The 22,583-nt window shown below is 36.3% G+C and overlaps 1 protein-coding gene across 1 annotated transcript in view; it reads right to left on the minus strand.

The window, feature by feature from the left end:
- The window catches only part of LOC126668431 (uncharacterized), a 35,773-nt gene extending 24,644 nt beyond the window's left edge, over positions 1–11,129 (minus strand). The window contains exons 1-5 of the mRNA XM_050361634.1: positions 11,012–11,129; positions 10,581–10,906; positions 9,991–10,076; positions 9,034–9,162; positions 8,693–8,881 (exon numbers count right to left, since the gene is read on the minus strand). Coding sequence (XP_050217591.1) covers positions 8,693–8,881; positions 9,034–9,162; positions 9,991–10,076; positions 10,581–10,906; positions 11,012–11,129 — 848 coding nt within the window. The remainder of the gene's footprint in view (positions 1–8,692; positions 8,882–9,033; positions 9,163–9,990; positions 10,077–10,580; positions 10,907–11,011) is intronic.
- Between the last annotated feature and the right edge of the window lie 11,454 nt (positions 11,130–22,583).

Here is a 22,583-nt window from a genome sequence, read left to right on the forward strand (position 1 = left end):
AAGTAGATGGATCAACAATTTGATCATTTTCTCCATGAATAAACAACTCTTGTATATCATGAAGAAAACCATATCTTTTTTGTTGATGAGATACTCTACTTGATCTTCGAGGTGTTTCTGTAGATTTTACTAATTCTGGTTCACTATGGGTTTGATCAATCTCCATTGTATCATTTTGTTGATTTTTAGACGACTCCTCATCTAATTCTATATTTCTTCCTTTGCCCACTTCTTGAATAAATTGTATTTCAAGAAAGACTGCATCCCGACTGACAACAATTGTTTGCTCGGATGGAATATAGAAATAATATCCTAAACTGTCTTTAGGATAACCAACGAATCTTCCTATGATTGATCTTGATTCCAACTTGTCGGTTATCAATTTTTTAATCTATGCCGAACATCCCAAAATCTTAATATGCTTAAAACTTGGTTCCTTACCATACCATATCGCGTAAGGTATTCTCGGATCGGATTTAGTTGGTACGCGATTTAGAATATAATTTGCACTAAGAAGTGCATGACCCCATAATGAAATGGGTAAATCAGTATAGCTCATCATTTATCGTACCATGTCTAACAATGTATGATTCCTCCGTTCCGATACACCATTCAATTGTGGTGTTCCTGGAGGAGTCAGTTGGGAAATAATACCGCATTCTATTAAGAATGTACCAAATCCCGTACTCAAGTATTCACCTCCTCGATCAAATCGAAGAATTTTAATACTTTTTCCAATTTGGTTTTCTACTTCATATTTGAAGTCTTTAAATTTTTCAAAAGCTTCACTCTTGTTCTTCATAAGAACAACATACCCATACCGTGATAAATCATCGATGAAGGTAATGAAGTATAAATAACCACCTCGTGCCATTTCTTTAAAAGGACCACATACATCACTATGTATGATTTCCAAAACTTCTTTGGCTCTACCTCTTTATCCCACAAAGGGTGATCGGGTCATCTTGTCTTTAAGACATGACTCACAAGTTGAAATTGATGCGTAATCAAGATTACTCAAGATTCCTATCTTATCGAACTTGTTAAATCTATCTTCCGCAATATTCCTAATCGTTTCGAGGTTAGATCACTGACGTTATTAATTTCTAAAACATTATTTGTATTGCGAACAACTTCGTTTAAGCAATAAAGACCATTTTTTACATAACCATAACCAACGATTTCATTATTATAGATAATTTTACAAACATTCTTTGTAAATAGGAAATCATATCCTAATCTTGTCATACAAGAAATGGACATGATAGTTCTATAAGCGTTTGGTAAGTACAAAACATTGTTCAAATACAAAACATGTTTATATAACAAAATAGGAGATGATCCTATAGCTTTAGCCGCAACGCTTGCGTTATTTCCAAGCTTCAAGATCACTTTGTCCTTGTCCAACTTCCTCTCATTTGCTAGATCCTGTAAGGATGAACAAATGTGAGAACTAGCTCCGGTATCTAATACCCAAGCGTTGGACGAGATATCGTTATTGGAATTGAAATAACAAGAAATTGACACACCCTTACCGGGATTTTCATTCTTCTTGTTCTTGCCCTTGGATTCCAAATACTTGGGAAAATTTCGTTTCCAATGTCCCTCGCCTTCACAAAAGAAACACTTTCTTTTGTTCTCCGAGGTGCCCTTCTTTTTTGCAATGGCCTTTTGGGCCTTCAAAACATTCTTCTTAGTTTTCTTCTTCTTAGTCTTACTAGAAGAAGCAACCACAAGAGAAACTTCCTTTCCCTTAACATTATTCTTTTAAGCAGTTATCAACATATTTGATAACTCATCAAGTCTACATTCTATCCGATTCATATAGTAATTCGTGATGAAATTACCATACGATTCCGAAAGGGATTGAAGGATCATATCCGTTTGGAGATTGAAGTCCATGATGAAGTCTAGACCCTCTAGCCGTTCGATACATCGAATCATCATGTTCACATGTTCTCCAACACACTTTCCCTCGGAATGCTTTGCCCGAAATAATTGCTTAGATATCTCATATCTAGCAAAACGAATTGATTCACCATACAACTCTTGTAAGTGAAACAATATTTCTCGAGCTCCCGGATATTTCTCGTGTTGCTTTTGCAACTCATTATTCATAGATGCCAACATATAGCACTTGGCTTGTTCGTCATCTAACTTCCACTTGCGCAATGCCTCATGTTCCTCGAGAGGTGCCTCAATCGGCAATGGTCCCGGAACATTTGTCTCAAGAACATATGCTATGTGTTCACTTGCAAGAACTATTTTGAGATTTCTTAACCAATCAACAAAGTTAGGACCCATTAAGCGATTATTGTCGAGAATACTACTTAACGGATTCGATTTCATCTTATCTTATCAACCTATAGATAGCAAATATCTCTAATTAGTATTATTGTCTTGTATATTTAAACCATGATGATTTGGTCTTTATTAAAATGGCCTCCCACTATCTTTTTCGAATCCTACACTTTCAAAATAGGAAACGTAAATATTTGATGGAAAAGATTTCAAGCGGGTGATTGAATTCTTATAGTCAATTTTCTTTCCCTCAGGTACGCCTAATTGCCGTTATTGGGATCACAATGTAATACAAGTGAACAACAATTGTTCATGATATCTCATATGAGGTTCAATCATTTCCAGCTCCTAATATATTCACCCTCAGATACCTATTGTTGTTATTGGGTTCAAGCATTAGTTAAGTTTAACCCATTGAATCAACTAAGATGTATCAATTTGAATAATACACGACTCATGTACGCCTAATTGCCGTTATTGCCATGTACTATATCGATACACTCGTAACATCTCATGTTTAACCATAAACTCAACAATAGCCTCTTGACGATATCATCTCACCCCTATGTATCCATAGCCGACAAGATGATAACTCAAAGCGTGTTAGTTTATTGCTCCAATGGAAAGCCATTGATAAATCAATTTAATGATTAATCAATATAAACTTAATCTTTTAATATTTAGGAAGATTTCTTAGGGTTTTCAGCTATTCCGGTCTCACTAAGCACACAACACATTTTAGCATACATCTCATACATATTAAAGCTAAAATGAATCATGCAATCACACATGTATGATCATGGACTTCCTAGGTCTCATTCTTTAGCCACAAAAGAATTATCAAACTATTACTTGTTCCACATGTTCTGTTGATGACAATATAATGCACAAGCGAGTCACGCATTGTGTTAAATAATCACATTAGAAAAATTCCCAGGATAGACTGGAGAGTCACGAGCGGACCACTTAAGTACCAATCTCCTAAACATAATTTAATCAAATGTAATTAATGTCACAATACCGTTTGCTCGTTTTGCAAACAAGACCTAAGCCCTCAAAATTATAAATTACATGCCAATTAATAGTTCCTAAGTCCATGATTATTAATACATGCATTCAATACATGCATTTGGATTTGTTTCGTAATGTTGGTAAACATTTGGTTTTGTTTCGTAACGTTTATAAACATTTGGCTTAAATATCTATAATGGGGAAACGTTTGGATTTGTTTCTTAACGTTTGTAAATGTTTGGCTTCAATCGCTAAAAAGTGAAACGTTTGGATTTGTTTGGTAACATTTATAAACGTTTAGCTTAAATTGCAAAAAATGTGAAAAGATTATTTTTGTTTTGTAATGTTTTTAAACAGTTAGATTTGTTTCGTTACGTTTCTAAACGTTTTGGTTATATCGCTAAAAATATGAAACGTTTGGATTTGTTTTGTAATGTTTGTAAACGTTTGGCTTAAATCGCAGAAATGGGGAAACGTTTGATTTGTTTCGTAAAATTTGTAAATGTTTGGATTTGTTTTGTAACGTTTGTAAACGTTTGGTTTTGTTTTATATCGTTAATAAATGTTTGGCTTAAATCGCTAAAATGGGGAAAAGTTTGGATTTGTTTCGTAATGTTTGTAAACGTTTGGCTTCAGTCGCTAAAAAGGGAAACGTTTGGATTTGTTTCGTAACGTTTGTAAACGTTTAGCTTAAATTGCTAAAAATGTGAAACGTTTGTTTTTTTTCCATGATGTTTGTAAATGTTTGGATTTATTTCATAATGTTTAAAGATTTGGCTAAAATCACTAAAAAGGTTAAACGTTTGGTTTTGTTTCATAACGTTTGGCTTAAACTGCTAAAAATGGGAAACGTTTGGATTTGTTTCGTAACGTTTGGAAACGTTTGGCTTATATCGCTAAAAAGGTGAAACGTTTGGATTTGTTTCGTAACGTTTGCAAACGTTTGGCATAAATCGCTAAAAAGGTGAAATGTTTGGATTTGTTTCTTAACGTTTTAAACGTTTGGCTTAAATCGCTAAAATGGGGAAACGTTTGGATTTGTTTCGTAACGTTTGTAAACGTTTGGCTTAAATGACTAAAATGGTGAAATGTTTGGATTTGTTTCGCAACGTTTGTAAACGTTTGGCTTCAATCGCTAAAAAGGCGAAACATTTGGATTTGTTTCGTAAAGTTTGTAAACGTTAAGCATAAATCGCTAAAAAGGTGAAATGTTTGGATTTGTTTCGTAACGTTTTAAACGTTTGTCTTAAATCATTAAAATGGGGAAATGTTTGGATTTGTTTCGTAACGTTTGTAAACGTTTCGCTTAAATTGCTAAAAAGGTGAAACGCTTGGATTTGTTTCGTAACGTTTGTAAACGTTTGGCTTAAATTACTAAAAAGGTGAAACGCTTGGATTTGTTTCGTAATGTTTGTAAACTTTTGGATTAAATTACTAAAAAGGTGAAACATTTGGATTTGTTTATTAACGTTTGTTAACGTTTTGCTTAAATCGCTAAAAAGGTGAAACATTTGGATTTGTTTCGTAACGTTTGTAAACGTTTTGCTTAAATTGTTAAAAAGGTGAAACGCTTGGATTTGTTTCTTAACATTTGTAAACGTTTGGCTTAAATTCCTAAAAAGGTGAAACGTTTGGATTTGTTTCTTAACGTTTGTTAATGTTTGGCTTAAATCGCTAAAAAGGTGAAACATTTTGATTTGTTTCGTAACGTTTGTAAACGTTTGGCTTAAATTGCTAAAAACGTGAAACGCTTGGATTTGTTTCGTAAGGTTGTAAATGTTTGGCTTAAATTGCTAAAAAGGAGAAACACTTGGATTTGTTTCGTAACGCTTGTAAACGTTTGGTTTAAATTGCTAATAAGGTGAAACGTTTGGATTTGTTACGTAACGTTTTTAAACGTTTGGCTTAAATTGCTAAAAAGGGGAAACATTTGGATTTGTTTCGTCACGTTTCTAAACGTTTAGCTTCAATCGCTAAAAAGGTGAAACGTTTGGATTTGTTTCGTAACGTTTGCAAACGTTTGGCATAAATCGCTAAAAAGGTGAAATGTTTGGATTTGTTTCTTAACGTTTTAAACGTTTGGCTTAAATCGCTAAAATGGGGAAACGTTTGGATTTGTTTCATAACGTTTGTAAACGTTTGGCTTAAATGACTAAAATGGTGAAATGTTTGGATTTGTTTCGCAACGTTTGTAAACCTTTGGCTTCAATCGCTAAAAAGGCGAAACATTTGGATTTGTTTCGTAAAGTTTGTAAACGTTAAGCATAAATCGCTAAAAAGGTGAAATGTTTGGATTTGTTTCGTAACGTTTTAAACGTTTGTCTTAAATCAACAAAATGGGGAAATGTTTGGATTTGTTTCGTAACGTTTGTAAACGTTTCGCTTAAATTGCTAAAAAGGTGAAACGCTTGGATTTGTTTCGTAACGTTTGTAAACGTTTGGCTTAAATTACTAAAAAGGTGAAACGCTTGGATTTGTTTCGTAACGTTTGTAAACGTTTGGCTTAACTTACTAAAAAGGTGAAACATTTGGATTTGTTTATTAACGTTTGTTAACGTTTTGCTTAAATAGCTAAAAAGGTGAAACATTTGGATTTGTTTCGTAACGTTTGTAAACGTTTTGCTTAAATTGCTAAAAAGGTGAAACGCTTGGATTTGTTTCTTAACATTTGTAAACGTTTGGCTTAAATTCCTAAAAAGGTGAAACGTTTGGATTTGTTTCTTAACGTTTGTTAATGTTTGGCCTAAATCGCTAAAAAGGTGAAACATTTTGATTTGTTTCGTAACGTTTGTAAACGATTGGCTTAAATTGCTAAAAACGTGAAACGCTTGGATTTGTTTCGTAAGGTTGTAAATGTTTGGCTTAAATTGCTAAAAAGGAGAAACGCTTGGATTTGTTTCGTAACGCTTGTAAACGTTTGGTTTAAATTGCTAATAAGGTGAAACGTTTGGATTTGTTACGTAACGTTTTTAAACGTTTGGCTTAAATCGCTAAAAAGGGGAAACGTTTGGATTTGTTTCGTCACGTTTCTAAACGTTTAGCTTTAATCGCTAAAAAGGTGAAACGTTTGGATTTGTTTCGTAACGTTTGCAAACGTTTGGCATAAATCGCTAAAAAGGTGAAATGTTTGTATCTGTTTCTTAACGTTTTAAACGTTTGGCTTAAATTGCTAAAATGGGGAAACGTTTGGATTTGTTTCGTAACGTTTGTAAACGTTTGGCTTAAATTGCTAAAAAGGTGAAATTTTTGGTTTTGTTTCTGTCACGACCCAATCTCATGTGCCGAGACCGGCGCTAGGGAATGGGAGTGGTTACTCCGAAACCCATAGCAAGCCTAATTACGTAAAATAATTTTTCACGAATCATATACGCCATGCATGTCAGACAACAACACGTGTCATGCTAAACACATGCCATGCATACATATCCTCTGGCAATCTCAAACATTATAACGCAGCAAGCGTAAAACATTTTTAACTTTAAAACATTAAAGTTATATTTACAGAAAACCATATATTACAAGCTGACTTGCAAAATACTTGTCTACTGCAGCTCTAAGAGTAAAGTACTGTTTCTTTACATACTAAAAAATACAGACTTTTGGAAGTAGGATAGAAGTCCGTTGCTTCAAAGCATCTTTATCCTGAAAGGAAATCTGTGAGGGGTCAGTATATTGGGATATACTGAGTGAGTTCATACATTTACTAATAAGTATCCAAATAAAACGTAAAACGATATTCAATGATATGCAGCCAAGTACGAGATCCGACTGAAACCTTAGTCCTCAAACATACTAATTATCGATCAAGTAACCCAATCATTAATGTCAAATTGTGAGTCCAACTCACTGGTGGGTCCAACCCACTAGATATAGAGATTCCAGGCTACACCGTAGCCAAGTGCTCACTCGTATCGAACTATACCTCAAATCTCAAATTTCATAATCATAATCAGCTCATAGCTATATCAAATAAAAACTGGTGATCACACAGTCCTATTGCCGCTCAATAGGTAGCACGTTCCATCAGATCGATACTGGTTTTAAATCAAGCGTATGCGCAATTCATATAAAAGTTTCGCATATAAAACATGCTGTTCAAATAATAAGCAATATAAAATAATTGTTTAGATAAATACTTTAAAAGCAAATCGTATAAACTCACAGAAAACGATTATCCAAAAATATGTCGGAGCTTTATAACGTCAAGCTTCCCGAACTACTGGTCCAGCTGCTTCTTGCCTCGCCGGATCTAAAATAAATTTTAAAACATTTGACTGGTATCAGAATCCTATTCTAAGATTGACTCTAGACTCGAGACTCGACACACTGAACTCTAACTCGTTTACGGATCGTATTTCTTTTCTAATTCGACTCATGTTTCACCTTATTAGGTTAACTGTTAAAATCAATCGATTTCCAACCTCGATACGCGTATACAACGGGCATTGAACAACTGAAAATCGGGGTGCGAGGGTCGGGGGTGCACGTTCGTGCAGGGGGGTGCACGATCGTGCACCTCAGTGGTGCACGTTCGTGCACCTTGATGCACGGTCGTGCACCATGTATTGGTGCACGTTCGTGCACCTTGGTGCTCGATTGTGCACTGTCATGCATGATCCCCCGGAATCGATTTCCAGGGTTTCCGACCTGCTACATATGTAAAAATGCTCCAAAAGCATCCCAAACGCCTATTCTAGCTTCAAAACGCTATAATTTAATCATAATATCGATTAAAACGATACATTCGTTTCGTGGCCTAAAATTTTAACTCGATATAACTCAAAATATATTCGTTTAAACGATAAAACGTCGAGCTTACCGTGATTACCCGTTGAAGTACGATCGTTTGGAGTTATAGAACGTCGAAAACGGACGAGAAATAAGATCGTGCGGCGAAATCATAATCGATCGATGAAGAGAATGAAAGAAAGAGATGATGGAGGCTTATGGATCATTCTCTTCTCCTCTCATTTCTTATATAGGAATGGCTAATGTACACTTTAGTCCTTGAAACTTTTCAAAAGTTACAATTTAGCCCAAAACCTATCCGCGTCCAAATTTTAAACAGTCTCCGATTGACTCGAAATTTTACCACTAATAATATATATTATTTCGCGGACTTTGGCGAAATAATTATCATTACGGGATTTATATTTTATTTTATATTAATTTTCTAAGTTATACCCTCAAATCCCGCTAATTGACTTATTAAAATTCATTCTAAATTCTCGATATAATTAAATTAAATTCTTCTTAATTTAATTTATCGGAAATCTCGACACGTGGCACGACTTAATTACCGTAAAATATTTTGGGGTATTACATTCACCCCCCCCCCCTAAAATAAATTCGTCCTCGAATTTGAAATTTAGCTACGTACCTTGAGTGAATAGATAAGGATACTTCTGTCTCATATTCTCTTCTGTCTCTCACGTGCACTCTTCTACAGATTGACTCCTTCATAGGACTTTCACCATCGGAATTCTCTTCATCCGCAATTGTCGTATCTGCATATCGACAATTTGCACCGCCCGTTCCTCGTAGGTTAACTCTTCGCTTACATCCACCACTTGCGGTTCAATTATTCGAGAAGGGTCTGGTACATATTTCCGAAGCATGGAAATATGGAAGACAGGATGAACTTGCGATATTTCCGGTGGCAAGTCTAGCTTATAGGCAACAGAGCCTATACGTTCCACAATCAGGTATGGTTTGACGTACCTCGGAGCCAACTTGCCCTTCTTTTCGGAACGAATAACTCCCTTCATCGGTGATACCTTGAGGAAGACATAATCTTCGATCTGAAATTCGATGTCTTTTTTCTTGGGGTCCGCATAGCTCTTTTGTCGACTGAAAGCAGTAGTCAAACGCTGCTTTATCAACGGTACTTTCTCTGACGTAATCTGGATAATCTCTGCTCCAGTTAGCTTCCGTTCACCGACTTCATCCCAACAAATAGGGGATCGACATTTACGCCCGTATAACGCTTCGTATGGAGCCATCTCGATGCTCAAGTGATAGCTATTTTTGAAGGCGAATTCGACCAAAGGTAGATACGTATCCCAGCTACCCCCGAAATCTAGTACGCATAGTCGAAGCATATCTTCTAATGTTTGAATTGTCCGTTCAGACTGGCCGTCTGTCTGAGGATGAAAAGCAGTGCTGAAGTTCAATCGCCTTCCTAACGCGTCTTGTAGGCTCTTCCAAAAGTGACAGGTAAATACAAAACCTCTGTCTGAAACGATTGACACGGGGACTCCGTGTAGACTCACGATCTTATCAATGTACTCCTGAGCTAACCTTGCTGCAGAATACGTCGTCTTGATCGGTATAAAGTGTGCTGACTTCGTCAAACGATCCACGATTACCCCAATAGAATCAAAACCTTTTTGCGTCTTGGGCAATCCGACTACGAAATCCATCGTGATTTGCTCCCACTTCCACTCCGGAATGGGTAACGGTTGAAGAAATCCGTAAGGCCGCTGATGTTCCAATTTGACTTGCTGACAAGTCGGGCATTTAGCCACGAACTCCGCGATGTCCTTCTTCATTCCGCTCCACCAATACGTCGTCTTGATGTCGTGATACATCTTCGTGGAACCTGGATGAACACTATAAATCGTCCCATGAGTCTCTTCCATGATCTTCTGTCTGAAGTCTTCAATGTCTGGTACACACATTCGATTGCCATACTTCAGTATTCCGTTGACGATACTGAAATCTTGACTTTTTCCTTGTTGTACTTCCTCAATTAGATACTTTAACTGAGGGTCATCCGCTTGCAACTCTTTAATTCGATCTATTAACGTCGATCGTATCGTTAACTGGGCTATTAGGTTTCCGAGAGATGAAATCTCGAACTCCACTCCTTGGCTAAACATCGCATGAATCTCGTTAATTAATGGTCTCCGCCATGTCGTTCCAACATGCGGGAGACTTCCTGTCGACTTCCTGCTTAAGGCATCCGCCACTACGTTGGCCTTGCCTGGATGGTATTGTATCGTACAATCGTAGTCTTTTAGTAACTCCATCCACCTTCGCTGTCTGAGGTTCAACTCTCGTTGATCGAAAATGTACTTCAAGCTTTTATGATCTGTAAAGATCTCGCAGGTGGCGCCGTATAAATAATGTCTCCAAATCTTTAGCGCAAAAATCACTGCCGCTAACTCCATATCATGCGTCAGATAATTTGTTTCGTGCTTCTTAAGCTGTCGCGAAGCGTATGCAATCACTCTACCGTGTTGCATAAGGACGCATCCTAGTCCAACTCTTGACGCATCAGAGTAAACTGTAAATCCTTCAGTTCCTTCTGGTAGGGCTAAGACTGGTGCTGTCATTAGACACTCTTTCAGTTTCAGAAAACTGAGCTCACATTGATCCATCCAGTTGAATTTTGCGTTCTTCTGAGTTAATTTCGTCAATGGTACAACGATCTTTGAAAAATCTTGTACGAATCGTCTGTAGTACCCTGCCAAGCTGAGGAAACTTCGAACTTTCGTAACTGATTCAAGACGTTTCCATTCTATTACAGCTTTGATCTTCTTTGGGTCAACCTTGATGCCGCTTTGTGATACCACATGACCCAAGAAAGCCACTTCCGTTAGCCAAAATTCACATTTAGAGAATTTGGCGTAAAGCTGATGCTCTCTTAGTGTCTGTAGTACTATCCGCAGATGATGTGCGTGCTCTTCTTCTGAACGTGAATAAATCAAAATGTCGTCGATAAACACAATCACGAACCGATCTAAGTACGGTTTGAATATTCTATTCATCAGATCCATGAAGCCTGCTGGCGCATTCGTCAGTCCGAATGACATAACGAGAAATTCGTATGTCCGTATCGAGTTCAAAATGCAGTCTTTTGAATATCCTTTTCGCGAATCTTTAGCTGATGATAGCCTTATCTCAAATCGATCTTAGAGAAATACTTCGCTCCTTGTAACTGGTCGAATAAATCGTCGATTCTAGGTAACGGATACTTGTTCTTGATTGTCACCTTGTTCAACTGTCGATAATCGATACAAAGTCGAAGCGAACCATCCTTCTTTTTCACGAATAGCACTAGTGCACCCCACGGGGATACACTCGGTCTGATGAAACCGCGATCAAACAATTCTTCTAGCTGATCCTTAAGTTCTTTGAGCTCTGCTGGCGCCATTCGATAAGGAGGTATCGATATCGGCTTCGTTCAGGAGCCAATTCGATACAAAACTCAATTTCACGATCTGGGGGTAATCCAGGTAATTCCTCTGGAAAAACATCCGGATATTCTGACACCACTGGTACGTCACTTAAGTTTACACTTTTCTTCTCCACGTCTCGTACTATCGCTAAGATTCCTTGACATCCCTTCTTCAACATACGACAAGCTTTAATAGCTGAAACGATACTCGCATGAGATTCTGTCTTATCACCCTGAATTGAAACTGGTTCAATTCCAGGCTTGCTAAACGTTACCGTCTTCTTCCGGCAATCCACATTGGCGTAGTGCTGAGCTAGCCAATCCATTCCTAGTATGACGTTAAAAGCTAATACCTCGAGTAAAATCAAGTCCACTAAGAAGTCTCGCCCTTGAACTTTGACAGGACAAGACGGATAAACGATACTAACTTCCACACTCTCACCGACTAGAGTAGCTACGGACAAAGGATTCCTAAGATACGCTGGTTGCACTCCTAACTTACTAGCGAAGCTAGGCGAAACAAATGAATGCGTAATGCCCGGATCAAATAAAATTAGTGCGTCTTGAGAAGCGATAAGAAAGGTACCTTCCACCACAGCATTGGAAGCCTGAGCCTCCTGAGGATTCAGTGCAAAGACCCTAGCCTGACTCCCGCCATCCTGCGAAGTCTGGCCAGTACCACGACCTCCGCCGTTCCTTCCTCCTCGATTTGCATAACCACGGCCTCTCTGACCAGTGAAGGTACTTCCTGTTTGATCATATCCTGACGCTATTTGATGTGCATTTCTCTGCTGATGATAAGAAGGTTGCATCACAGTAGTCATCGAGCCCTGGGGCATCTGCCTCGGACAATCTCTAGCAAAATGGCCCCGTTGACCACAGTTAAAAAATGCTCCACTAGCAAGGTAACATGCGCCGTAGTGTCTTCTATTACAGTTCAGACATATGGGAACTCCGCCTCCCATATCACTCATAGATCTGGCACTAAATTCAGTGCCTGAAGTACTCACTCTAGTTCCATACCGAGCTTTCTTATTTCTCTACTGACGTGATGGGGGTTGAGAATAACTCCTAACGTATGATTGGGTAGGTGAGATTTGTACGCTGCGGAACACATCACTCCTGACAGGCGCAACATTGGAAGGATCGGGAATCTTCCCAAAACGGATCAGAGAAACTTCCATTTGCCTAGCGCTATCGATCAACTGCACTAGGGTTCTTCCAATATCAGACGTCAGACTCACAAATTCAGCTCCTAGACCCTCTACAAACCTCGAGTTCACCCTGGCTGGGTTTGCAGTCAGGTCTGGTGCAAACCTACTCACTTTGGTAAACTCTGTTACAAACTCTTGCACAGACCGATTGCCTCTACTCAAGGTCAGCCACTGACTACGATAACTCTCCGTCACTGCATATGGTAAGAAATATTCTCTAAAGTGATTTACAAATTCAGCCCAGGAAATAATATCCATGGTTGGATGATTGTGCTGTTGAAACCAATCTTTCGCAAGTCCTTTCATTGACATTTCCACCATAATGATGGTCTGTCTCTCGTTAGCTTGCAGACGTCGAGCGTTACGTTCTACTTCTTCGAGAAAATCTAAAGCATCGCCTGAGCCGTCAAACTTAGTTGGCTTGAGGCGCATATAAGCCAGGACGATATCTCGGTCAGTAAAAGCAACATTGCGTAACTGTTGCTGCTGTAGCTGTTCACGATGCATATTCTGCACCTCAGCCTGATTAGCTTGCATGGCCGCGATTCCAGTAAGAAACTTGTTCAGATCAAAACCCACAACATTAGGTTGATGGGCTTGCGCTTGCACTCCAGGTGCCTAAGCTTGGGCCTCTTGGCCACCACCTCCTCCGTGAACAAAAGACTCATCTTGAGCTTCTGGATGGACGTCATGCGCCCCTTCTATAACGTTTCGTGCTGCAGCGGCAGCTCGCTCTTCTTCTTGTCTTTGGTCAGACATCCTGACCAAGACAAACAGCGTTACTTAGCCATATAATCGCATATCATCGCAAACGCATATCGTATTAAACGCGCATCTCAACACATGCGAACACACACGTAGGACAGACTCACATCCTAGAGGGAAAGCTGAAAGTTCGAAAATCAAATGAATACGTAACAAAGCCAAGACTCAAGTCCTATGTGCTGCAGTAGAATTCCTAGGAAAATCTTAATCATATAACACTTTACTAAATAAGCAATGGTATCTGGACCATTCTCTGATACCAACATTGTCACGACCCAATCTCATGGGCCGAGACCGGCGCTAGGGAATGGGAGTGGTTACTCCAAAACCCGTAGCAAGCCTAAAAACGTAAAATAATTTTTCACGAATCATATACGCCATGCATGTCAGACAACAACACGTGTCATGCTAAACACATGCCAGGCATACATATCCTCTGGCAATCTCAAACATTATAACGCAGTAAGCGTAAAACATTTTTAACTTTAAAACATTAAAGTTATATTTACAGAAAACCATATATTACAAGCTGACTTGCAAAATACTTATCTACTGCAGCTCTAAGAGTAAAGTACTGTTTCTTTACATACTCAAAAATACAGACTTCTAGAAGTAGGATAGAACTCCGTTGCTTAAAAGCATCTTTATCCTGAAAGGAAATCTGTGAGGGGTCAGTATATTGGGATATACTGAGTGAGTTCATACATTTACTAAAAAGTATCCAAATAAAACATAAAATGATATTCAATCATATGCAGCCAAGTACGAGATCCGACTGAAACCTTAGTCCTCAAACATACTAATTATCGATCAAGTAACCCAATCATTAATGACAAATTGTGAGTCCAACTCACTGCTGGGTCCAACCCACTAGATACGGAGACTCCAGGCTACACCGTAGCCGAGTATTCGCTCGTATCAAACTATACCTCAAATCTCAAATTTCATAATCATAATTAGCTCATAGCTGCATCAAATCAAAACTGGTGATCACACAGTCCTATTGCCGCTCAATAGGTAGCACGTTCCATCGGATCGATACTTGTTTCAAATCAAGCGTATGCGCAATTCATATAAAAGTTTCGCATATAAAACATGCAGTTCAAATAATAAGAAATATAAAATAATTGCTTAGATAAATACTTTAAAAGCAAATCGTATAAACTCACAGAAAACGCTTATTCAAAAATACGTCGGGGCTTTGTAACATCAAGCTTCCCAAACTACTGGTCCAGCTGCTTCTTGCCTCGCCGGATCTAAAATTAATTTTAGACTCGAGACTCGACACCCTAAACTCTCATTAACCGTCGTGCTTTTCACGCATATCATGTTAAACGATATCTAACTCGTTTACGGATCGTATTTCTTTTCTAATTCGACTCCCGTTTAACATCGACAATCAATCGATTTCCAACCTCGACACGCGTATACAACGGGCATTGAACAACTGAAAATCGGGGTGCGAGGGTCGGGGGTGCACGTTCGTGCAGGGGGGGTGCACGATCGTGCACCTCAGTGGTGCACGTTCGTGCACCATGTATTGGTGCACGTTCGTGCACCATACGTGCATGATGTCGTGCACGATCCCCCGGAATCGATTTCCGGGGTTTCCGACCTGCTACATACGTAAAAACGCTCCTAACCATCCCAAACGCCTATTCTAGTTTCAAAACGCTATATTTTAATCCTAATATCGATTAAAACGATATATTCGTTTCGTGGCCTAAAATTTTAACTCGATATAACTCAAAATATATTCGTTTAAACGATAAAAAGTCGAGCTTACCGTGATTACCCGTTGAAGTACGATCGTTTGGAGTTATAGAACGTCGAAAACGGACGAGAAACGAGATCGTGCGGCGAAATCGTAATCGATCGATGAAGAGAATGAAAGAAACAGGTGATGAAGGCTTCTGGATCATTCTCTTCTCCTCTCATTTCTTATATAGGAATGGCTAATGTACACTTTGGTCCTTGAAACTTTTCAAAAGTTACAATTTAGCCCAAAACCTATCCGCGTCCAAATTTTTAACAGTCTCCGATTGACTCGAAATTTTACCACTAATAATATATATTATTTCGCGGACTTTGGCGAAATAATTATCATTACGGGATTTATATTTTATTTTATATTAATTTTCTAAGTTATACCCTCAAATCCCGCTAATTGACTTATTAAAATTCATTCTAAATTCTCGATATAATTAAATTAAATTCTTCTTAATTTAATTTATCGGAAATCTCGACACGTGGCACGACTTAATTACCGTAAAATATTTTGGGGTATTACAGTTTCGTAATGTTTGTAAACGTTCGGCCTAAATCTCTAAGAAGGTGAAAAATTTGGATTTCTTTTGTAACGTTTGTAAACGTTTGGCTTAAATTGCTAAAAAGGGGAAATGCTTGGATTTGTTTCCTAATGTTTGTAATCTCTTGGCTTATATTGCTATAAATAAGAAACTCTTGGGTTTGTTTCGTAATGTTCATAAACGTTTGGCTTAAATTGCTAAAAAGGTGAAACATTTTTGATTTGTTTCGTAGCGTTTATAAACGTTTGGCATAAATCGCTAATAAGGTGAAACGTATGGATTATTTTCGTAACATATGTAAACGTTTCACTTTAAAAGGTGAAACACTTTGATTTGTTTCGTAACATTTGTAAACTCTTGGCTTAAATTGCTAAAAAGGAGAAAATTTTGGATTTGTTTTGTAACGTTTGTAAACGTTTGGCTTAAATTGCTAAAAAGGTGAAACGTTTGGATTTGTTTCGTAGCGTTTATAAACGTTTGGCTTAGATAGCTAAAAAGGTGAAACGTTTGGCTTAGATAGCAGTGTAAACGTTTGGCTTAAATCGCTAAAAGAAGGAAACATTTGGATTTGTTTCATAACATTTGTAAACAATTGGCTTAAATTGCAAAGAAGGTGAAACACTTGGATTTTTTTCGGAACATTTGTAAACGTTTGGCTTAAATTGCTAAAAAGTTGAAACGCTTCGATTTGTTTCGTAACGTTTGTAAACGTTTGGCTTAATTTGCAAAAAAGGTGAAACGCTTGGTTTTGTTTCGTAATGTTTGTAATGGTTTGGCTTAAATCGCTAAAAATGTGAAACGTTTGGATTTGTTTCGTAACATTTGTAAAGGCTTTGCTTAAATCGCTAAAAATGTGAAACATTTGGATTTGTTTCGTAACGTTTTAAACGTTTGGTTTTATTTCGTAACGTTTGTAAACGTTTGGCTTAAATTTCTAAAAATGGGAAACGTTTGGATTTATTTTGTAACGTTTGTAAACGTTTGGCTTATATTCCTAAAAAGGTAAAACGCTTGGATTAGTTTCGTAACGTTTGTAAAGGTTTGCCTTAAATTACTAAAAAGGTGAAACGCTTGGATTTGTTTCATAACGTTTGTAAACGTTTGGCTTAAATTGCTAACAAAGGGAAACGCTTGGATTTGTTTCGTATCGTTTATAAACGTTTGGTGTAAATGATCAAAATGGTGAAACGTTTGGCTTTGTTTCGTAACGTTTATAAACGTTTGGCTTCAATTTCTAAAAAGGCGAAACGTTTGGATTGGTTTCGTAAAGTTTGTAAACGTTTAGCATAAATCGCTAAAAAGGTGAAATGTTTGGATTTGTTTCGTAACGTTTTAAACGTTTAGCTTAAATCGCTAAAATAGGGAAATGTTTGGATTTGTTTCGTAACGTTTGTAAACGTTTCACTTAAATTGCTAAAAAGGTGGAACGCTTGGATTTGTTTCGTAACGTTTGTAAACGTTTCACTTAAATTGCTAAAAAGGTGGAACGCTTGGATTTGTTTCGTAACATTTGTAAACGTTTGACTTAAATAACTAAAAAGGTGAAACACTTGGATTTGTTTCATAAAGTTTGTAAATGTTTGGCTTAAATTACTAAAAAGGTGAAACGTTTGGATTTGTTTCTTAACGTTTGTTAATGTTTGACTTAAATCGCTAAAAAGGTGAAACGTTTGGATTTGTTTCGTAACGTTTGTAAACGTTTGGCTTAAATTGCTTAAAAGGTGAAACGCTTGGATTTGTTTCGGAACGTTTGTAAACGTTTGACTTAAATTGCTAAAAACGTGAAACGCTTGGATTTGTTTCATAAAGCTTGTAAACGTTTGGCTTAAATTCCTAAAAAGGCGAAACGTTTGGATTTGTTTCGTAAAGTTTGTAAACGTTTGGCTTAAATCGCTATAAAGGTGAAACGTTTGAATTTGTTTCGTAACGTTTGTAAACGTTTGGCTTAAATCGGTAAAAAGGTGAAACGTTTGGATTTGTTTCGTATCGCTTGTAAATGTTTCGTTTAAATCGTTAAAAAGGTGAAATGTTTGGATTTGTTTCGTAACCTTTGTAACATTTGGCTTAAAGTGCCTAAAAGGTGAAACGTTTGGATTTGTTTCGTAACGCTTGTAAACGTTTGACTTAAATTGCTAAAAAGGTGAAAAGTTTGGATTTGTTTTATAACATTTGTAAACGTTTGGCTTAAATAGCTAAAAAGGGTAAACTTTTGTAAAAGTTTGGCTTAAATCGCTGAAAACGTGAAAAATTTGGATTGGTTTCGTACCGTTTGTAAACGTTTGGCTTAAATCGCTAAAAAGATGAAATGTCTGGATTTCTTTCGTAATGTTTGTAAACGTTTGGCTTTAATTGCTAAAAAGGTGAAACACTTGGATTTGTTTCGTAACTTTTGTAAACGTTTGGCTTAAATTGCTAAAAAGGTGAAACATTTGGATTTGTTACGTAAAGTTTGTAAACGTTTGGCTTAAATCGCTAAAAAGGTGAAACGTTTGGATTTGTTACGTAACATTTGTAAACGTTTGGCTTAAATCGCTAAAAAGGTGAAAAGTTTGATTTGTTTCGTCACGTTTGTAAACGTTTAGCTTCAATCGCTAAAAAGGTGAAACGTTTGGATTTGTTTCGTAACGTTTGCAAATGTTTGGCATAATGTTTGGATTTGTTTCGTAATGTTTTAAACGTTTGGTTTAAATCGCTAAAATGGGGAAACGTTTGGATTTGTTTCGTAACGTTTGTAAACGTTTGGCTTAAATTGCTAAAAAGGTGAAATGTTTTGTTTTGTTTCATAATGTTTGTAAACGTTCGGTTTAAATCTCTAAAAAGGTGAAACGCTTGGATTTCTATTGTAACGTTTGTAAACATTTGGCTTAAATTGCTAAAAAGGTGAAACACTTGGATTTGTTTCCTAATGTTTGTAATCTCTTGGCTTACAGTGCTATAAAGGAGAAACTCTTGGAGTTGTTTCGTAACGTTTGTAAACGTTTGGCTTAAATTGCTAAAAAGGTGTAACATTTGGATTTGTTTCGTAGCGTTTATAAACGTTTTGGCTTAAATTTCTAATAAGGTGAAACGTATGGATATTTTTCATAATCTTTGTAAATATTTTGCTTAAATTGCTAAAAAGGTGAAACACTATGATTTGTTTCGTAACATTTGTAAACTATTGGCTTAAATTACTAAAAAGGAGAAACTCTTGGATTTGTTTCGTAACTTTTGTAAATGTTTGGCTTAAATTGCTAAAAAGGTAAAACGTTTTGATTGGTTTCGTAGCGTTTATAAACGTTTGGCTTAAATCGCTAAAAAGGTGAAACGATTGGTTTTTTTGTAACGTTTGTAAACATTTGGCTTAAATCGCTAAAAAAAAGGGAAACGTTTGGATTTGTTTCATAACTTTTGTAAACAATTGGCTTAAATTGCAAAGAAGGTGAAACACTTGGATTTGCTTCGCAACGTTTGTAAACGTTTGGCTTAAATTGCTAAAAAGGTGAAACGCTTCGATTTGTTTCGTAACTTTTGTAAACGTTTGACCTAATTTGCAAAAAAGGTGAAACGCTTGGTTTTTTTTCGTAACGTTTGTAATGGTTTGGCTTAAATCGTTAAAAATATGAAACGTTTGGATTTGTTCCGGAACATTTGTAAAGGTTTTGCTTAAATCGTAAGAATATGAAACATTTGGATTTGTTTCGTAACATTTTAAACATTTGGTTTTGTTTCGTAACGTTTGTAAACGTTTGGGTTCAATAGCTAAAAATCGGAAACGTTTGGATTTGTTACGTAACTTTTGTAAACATTTGGCTTATATTGCTAAAAAGGTGAAACGCTTGGATTTGTTTCGTAACGTTTGTAAAGGTTTGGCTTAAATTACTAAAAAGGTGAAACGCTTGTATTTGTTTCTTAACGCTTGTAAACGTTTGGCTTAAATTGCTAAAAAAGGGAAACGCTTGGATTTGTTTCGTAACGTTTGTAAATGTTTTGCTTAAATGACTAAAATGGAGAAATGTTTGGATTTGTTTCGTAACGTTTGTAAACGTTTGGCTTCAATCGCTAAAAAGGCGAAACGTTTGGATTTGTTTCGTAAAGTTTGTAAACGTTTAGCATAAATCACTAAAAAGGTGAAATGTTTGGATTTGTTTCGTAACGTTTTAAACGTTTGTCTTAAATCGCTAAAATGGAGAAAAATTTGGATTTTTTCGTAACGTTTGTAAACGTTTCGCTTAAATTGCTAAAAAGGTGAAACACTTGGATTTGTTTCGTAATGTTTGTAAACGTTTGGCTTAAATTACTAAAAAGGTGAAACACTTGGATTTGTTTCGTAACGTTTGTAAACGTTTGGCTTAAATTACTAAAAAGATGAAACGTTTGGATTTGTTTCTTAACGTTTGTTAACGTTTGCCTTAAATCGCTAAAAAGGTGAAACGTTTGGATTTGTTTCGTAACGTTTGTTAACGTTTGCTTAAATTGCTAAAAAGGTGAAATGCTTGGATTTGTTTCGGAATGTTTGTAAACGTTTGGTTTAAATTGCTAAAAACGTGAAAGGCTTGGATTTGTTTCGGAACGTTTGTAAATGTTTGGCTTAAATTGCTAAAAGGGGAAACACTTGGATTTGTTTCGTAACGCTTGTAAAAGTTTGGCTTAAATTCCTAAAAAGGCGAAACATTTGGATTTGTTTCATAACGTTTGTAAATGTTTGGCTTAAATCACGATAAAGGTGAAACGTTTGAATTTGTTTCGTCACGTTTGTAAGCGATTGGCTTAAATCGGTAAAAAGGAGAAACGTTTGGATTTGTTTCGTATCGTTTGTAAACGTTTGGCTTAAATTGCTAAAAAGGCGAAACATTTGGATTTGTTTCGTAACGTTTGTAAACATTTGGCTTAAATCGCTAAAAAGATGAAACATTTGGATTTGTTTCGTATCGTTTGTAAATGTTTCGTCTAAATCGTTATAAAGGTGAAACGTATGGATTTGTTTCGTAACCTTTGTAACATTTGGCTTAAACTGCTAAAAAGGTGAAACGCTTTGATTTGTTTTGTAACGTTTGTAAACGTTTGGCTTAAATTGCTAAAAAGAAGAAACGCTTGGATTTGTTTCGTAACGTTTGTAAACGTTTGGCTTAAATTGCTTAAAAGGTGAAATGTTTGGATTTGTTTCATAGCGTTTATAAACGTTTGGCTTAAATCGCTAAAAAGGCGAAATGTTCGGATTTGTTTCGTACCGTTTGTAAACGTTTGGCTTAAATCGCTAAAATGGTTAAACCTTTTGATTTGTTTCGTAACGTATGTAAACGTTTGGCTTAAATCGCTAAAACGGTGAAACATTTAGATTTCTTCCGTAACTTTTGTAAACGGTTTGCTTAAATTTCAAAAAAGGTGGAACGCTTGGATTTGTTTCGTTACGTTTTTAAACGTTTGTCTTACATTTCTAAAAATGTGAAACGCTTGGTTTTGTTTCGTAACGTTCGTAAACGTTTGGCTTAAATTGCTAAAAATATTAAACGTTTGGATTTTTTTCCTATTGTTTGAAAACTTTTGGCTTAAATTGCTAATTAAAAAGGTAAAATGTTTGGATTTTTTCCGTAACGTTTTAATCGTTTGGCATAAATCACTTAAATGGGGAAACGTTTGAACTTGTTTCGTAATGCTCATTTGGATTTGTTTTGTAACGTTAGTAAACATTTGGCTTAAATTGCTAAAAAGGTAAAATGCTTGTAATTGTTTCGTAACGTTTGTAAATGTTTGACTTAAATTGTTAAAAAGGTAAAACGCTTGGATTTGTTTCGTAACGTTTGTAAACGTTTCTCTTAAATTACTAAAAAGGTGAAACATTTGGATTATTTTTATAACCTTTGTAAACGTTTGGCTTAAGTCGCTAAAAAGGTGAAACATTTGGATTTTTTTCGTAATGTTTGTAAACATTTGGCTTAAATTGATAAAAAGGTGAAACGCTGGGATTTGTTTCGTAATCTTTGTAAACGTTTGGCTTAATTTGCTAAAAAGGTGAAACGCTTGGATTTGTTTCATAACGTTTGTAAACGTTTGGCTTAAATCGCTAAAAAGATGAAACGCTTGGATTTGTTTCGTAACTTTTGTAAACGTTTGGCTTAAATCGCTAATAATATGAAACGTTCGGTTTTGTTCCTTAACGTTTGTAAACGTTTGGCTTAAATCTCTAAAAGTGTTATTCGTTTGGATTTGTTTTGTAACGTTTTAAATGTTTGGTTTTGTTTCATAACGTTCTTAAATGTTTGGCTTAAATCGCTAAAAAAGGGGAAACGTTTGGATTTGTTTCGTATCGTTTATAAATGTTTGGCTTAAATTGCTAAAAAGGCAAAAAGTTTGAATTCGTTTCGTAACGTTTGTAAACGTTTGGCTGAAATCGCTAAAAAGGTGAAACGTTTGGATTTGTTTTATGACATTTGTAAACGTTTGGCTTAAATCGCTAAAAACGTGAAATGTTTTGATTTGTTTCGTAACGTTTGTAAACGTTTGGCTTAAATCGCTAAAAAGGTGAAATGTTTGAATTTGTTTCGTAACGTTTGTAAACGTTTGGCTTAAATTGCTAAAAAGGTGAAATTCTTGGATTTATTTTGTAACTTTTGTAAACGTTTGGCTTAAATTGCTAAAAAGGTGAAACGCTTGGATTTGTTACGTAACGTTTGTAAACGTTTCGCTTAAATCACTAAAAAGATGAAACGTTTGGATTTGTTACGTAACGTTTGTAAACGTTTGGCTTAAATCGCTAAAAAGGTGAAACGTTTAGATTTGTTTCGTAACGTTTGTAAACGTTTAGCTTTAATCTCTAAAAAG

The sequence above is a fragment of the Mercurialis annua genome, linkage group LG2 (genome assembly GCF_937616625.2).
Source record: "Mercurialis annua linkage group LG2, ddMerAnnu1.2, whole genome shotgun sequence".
Taxonomy (NCBI): domain Eukaryota; kingdom Viridiplantae; phylum Streptophyta; class Magnoliopsida; order Malpighiales; family Euphorbiaceae; genus Mercurialis; species Mercurialis annua.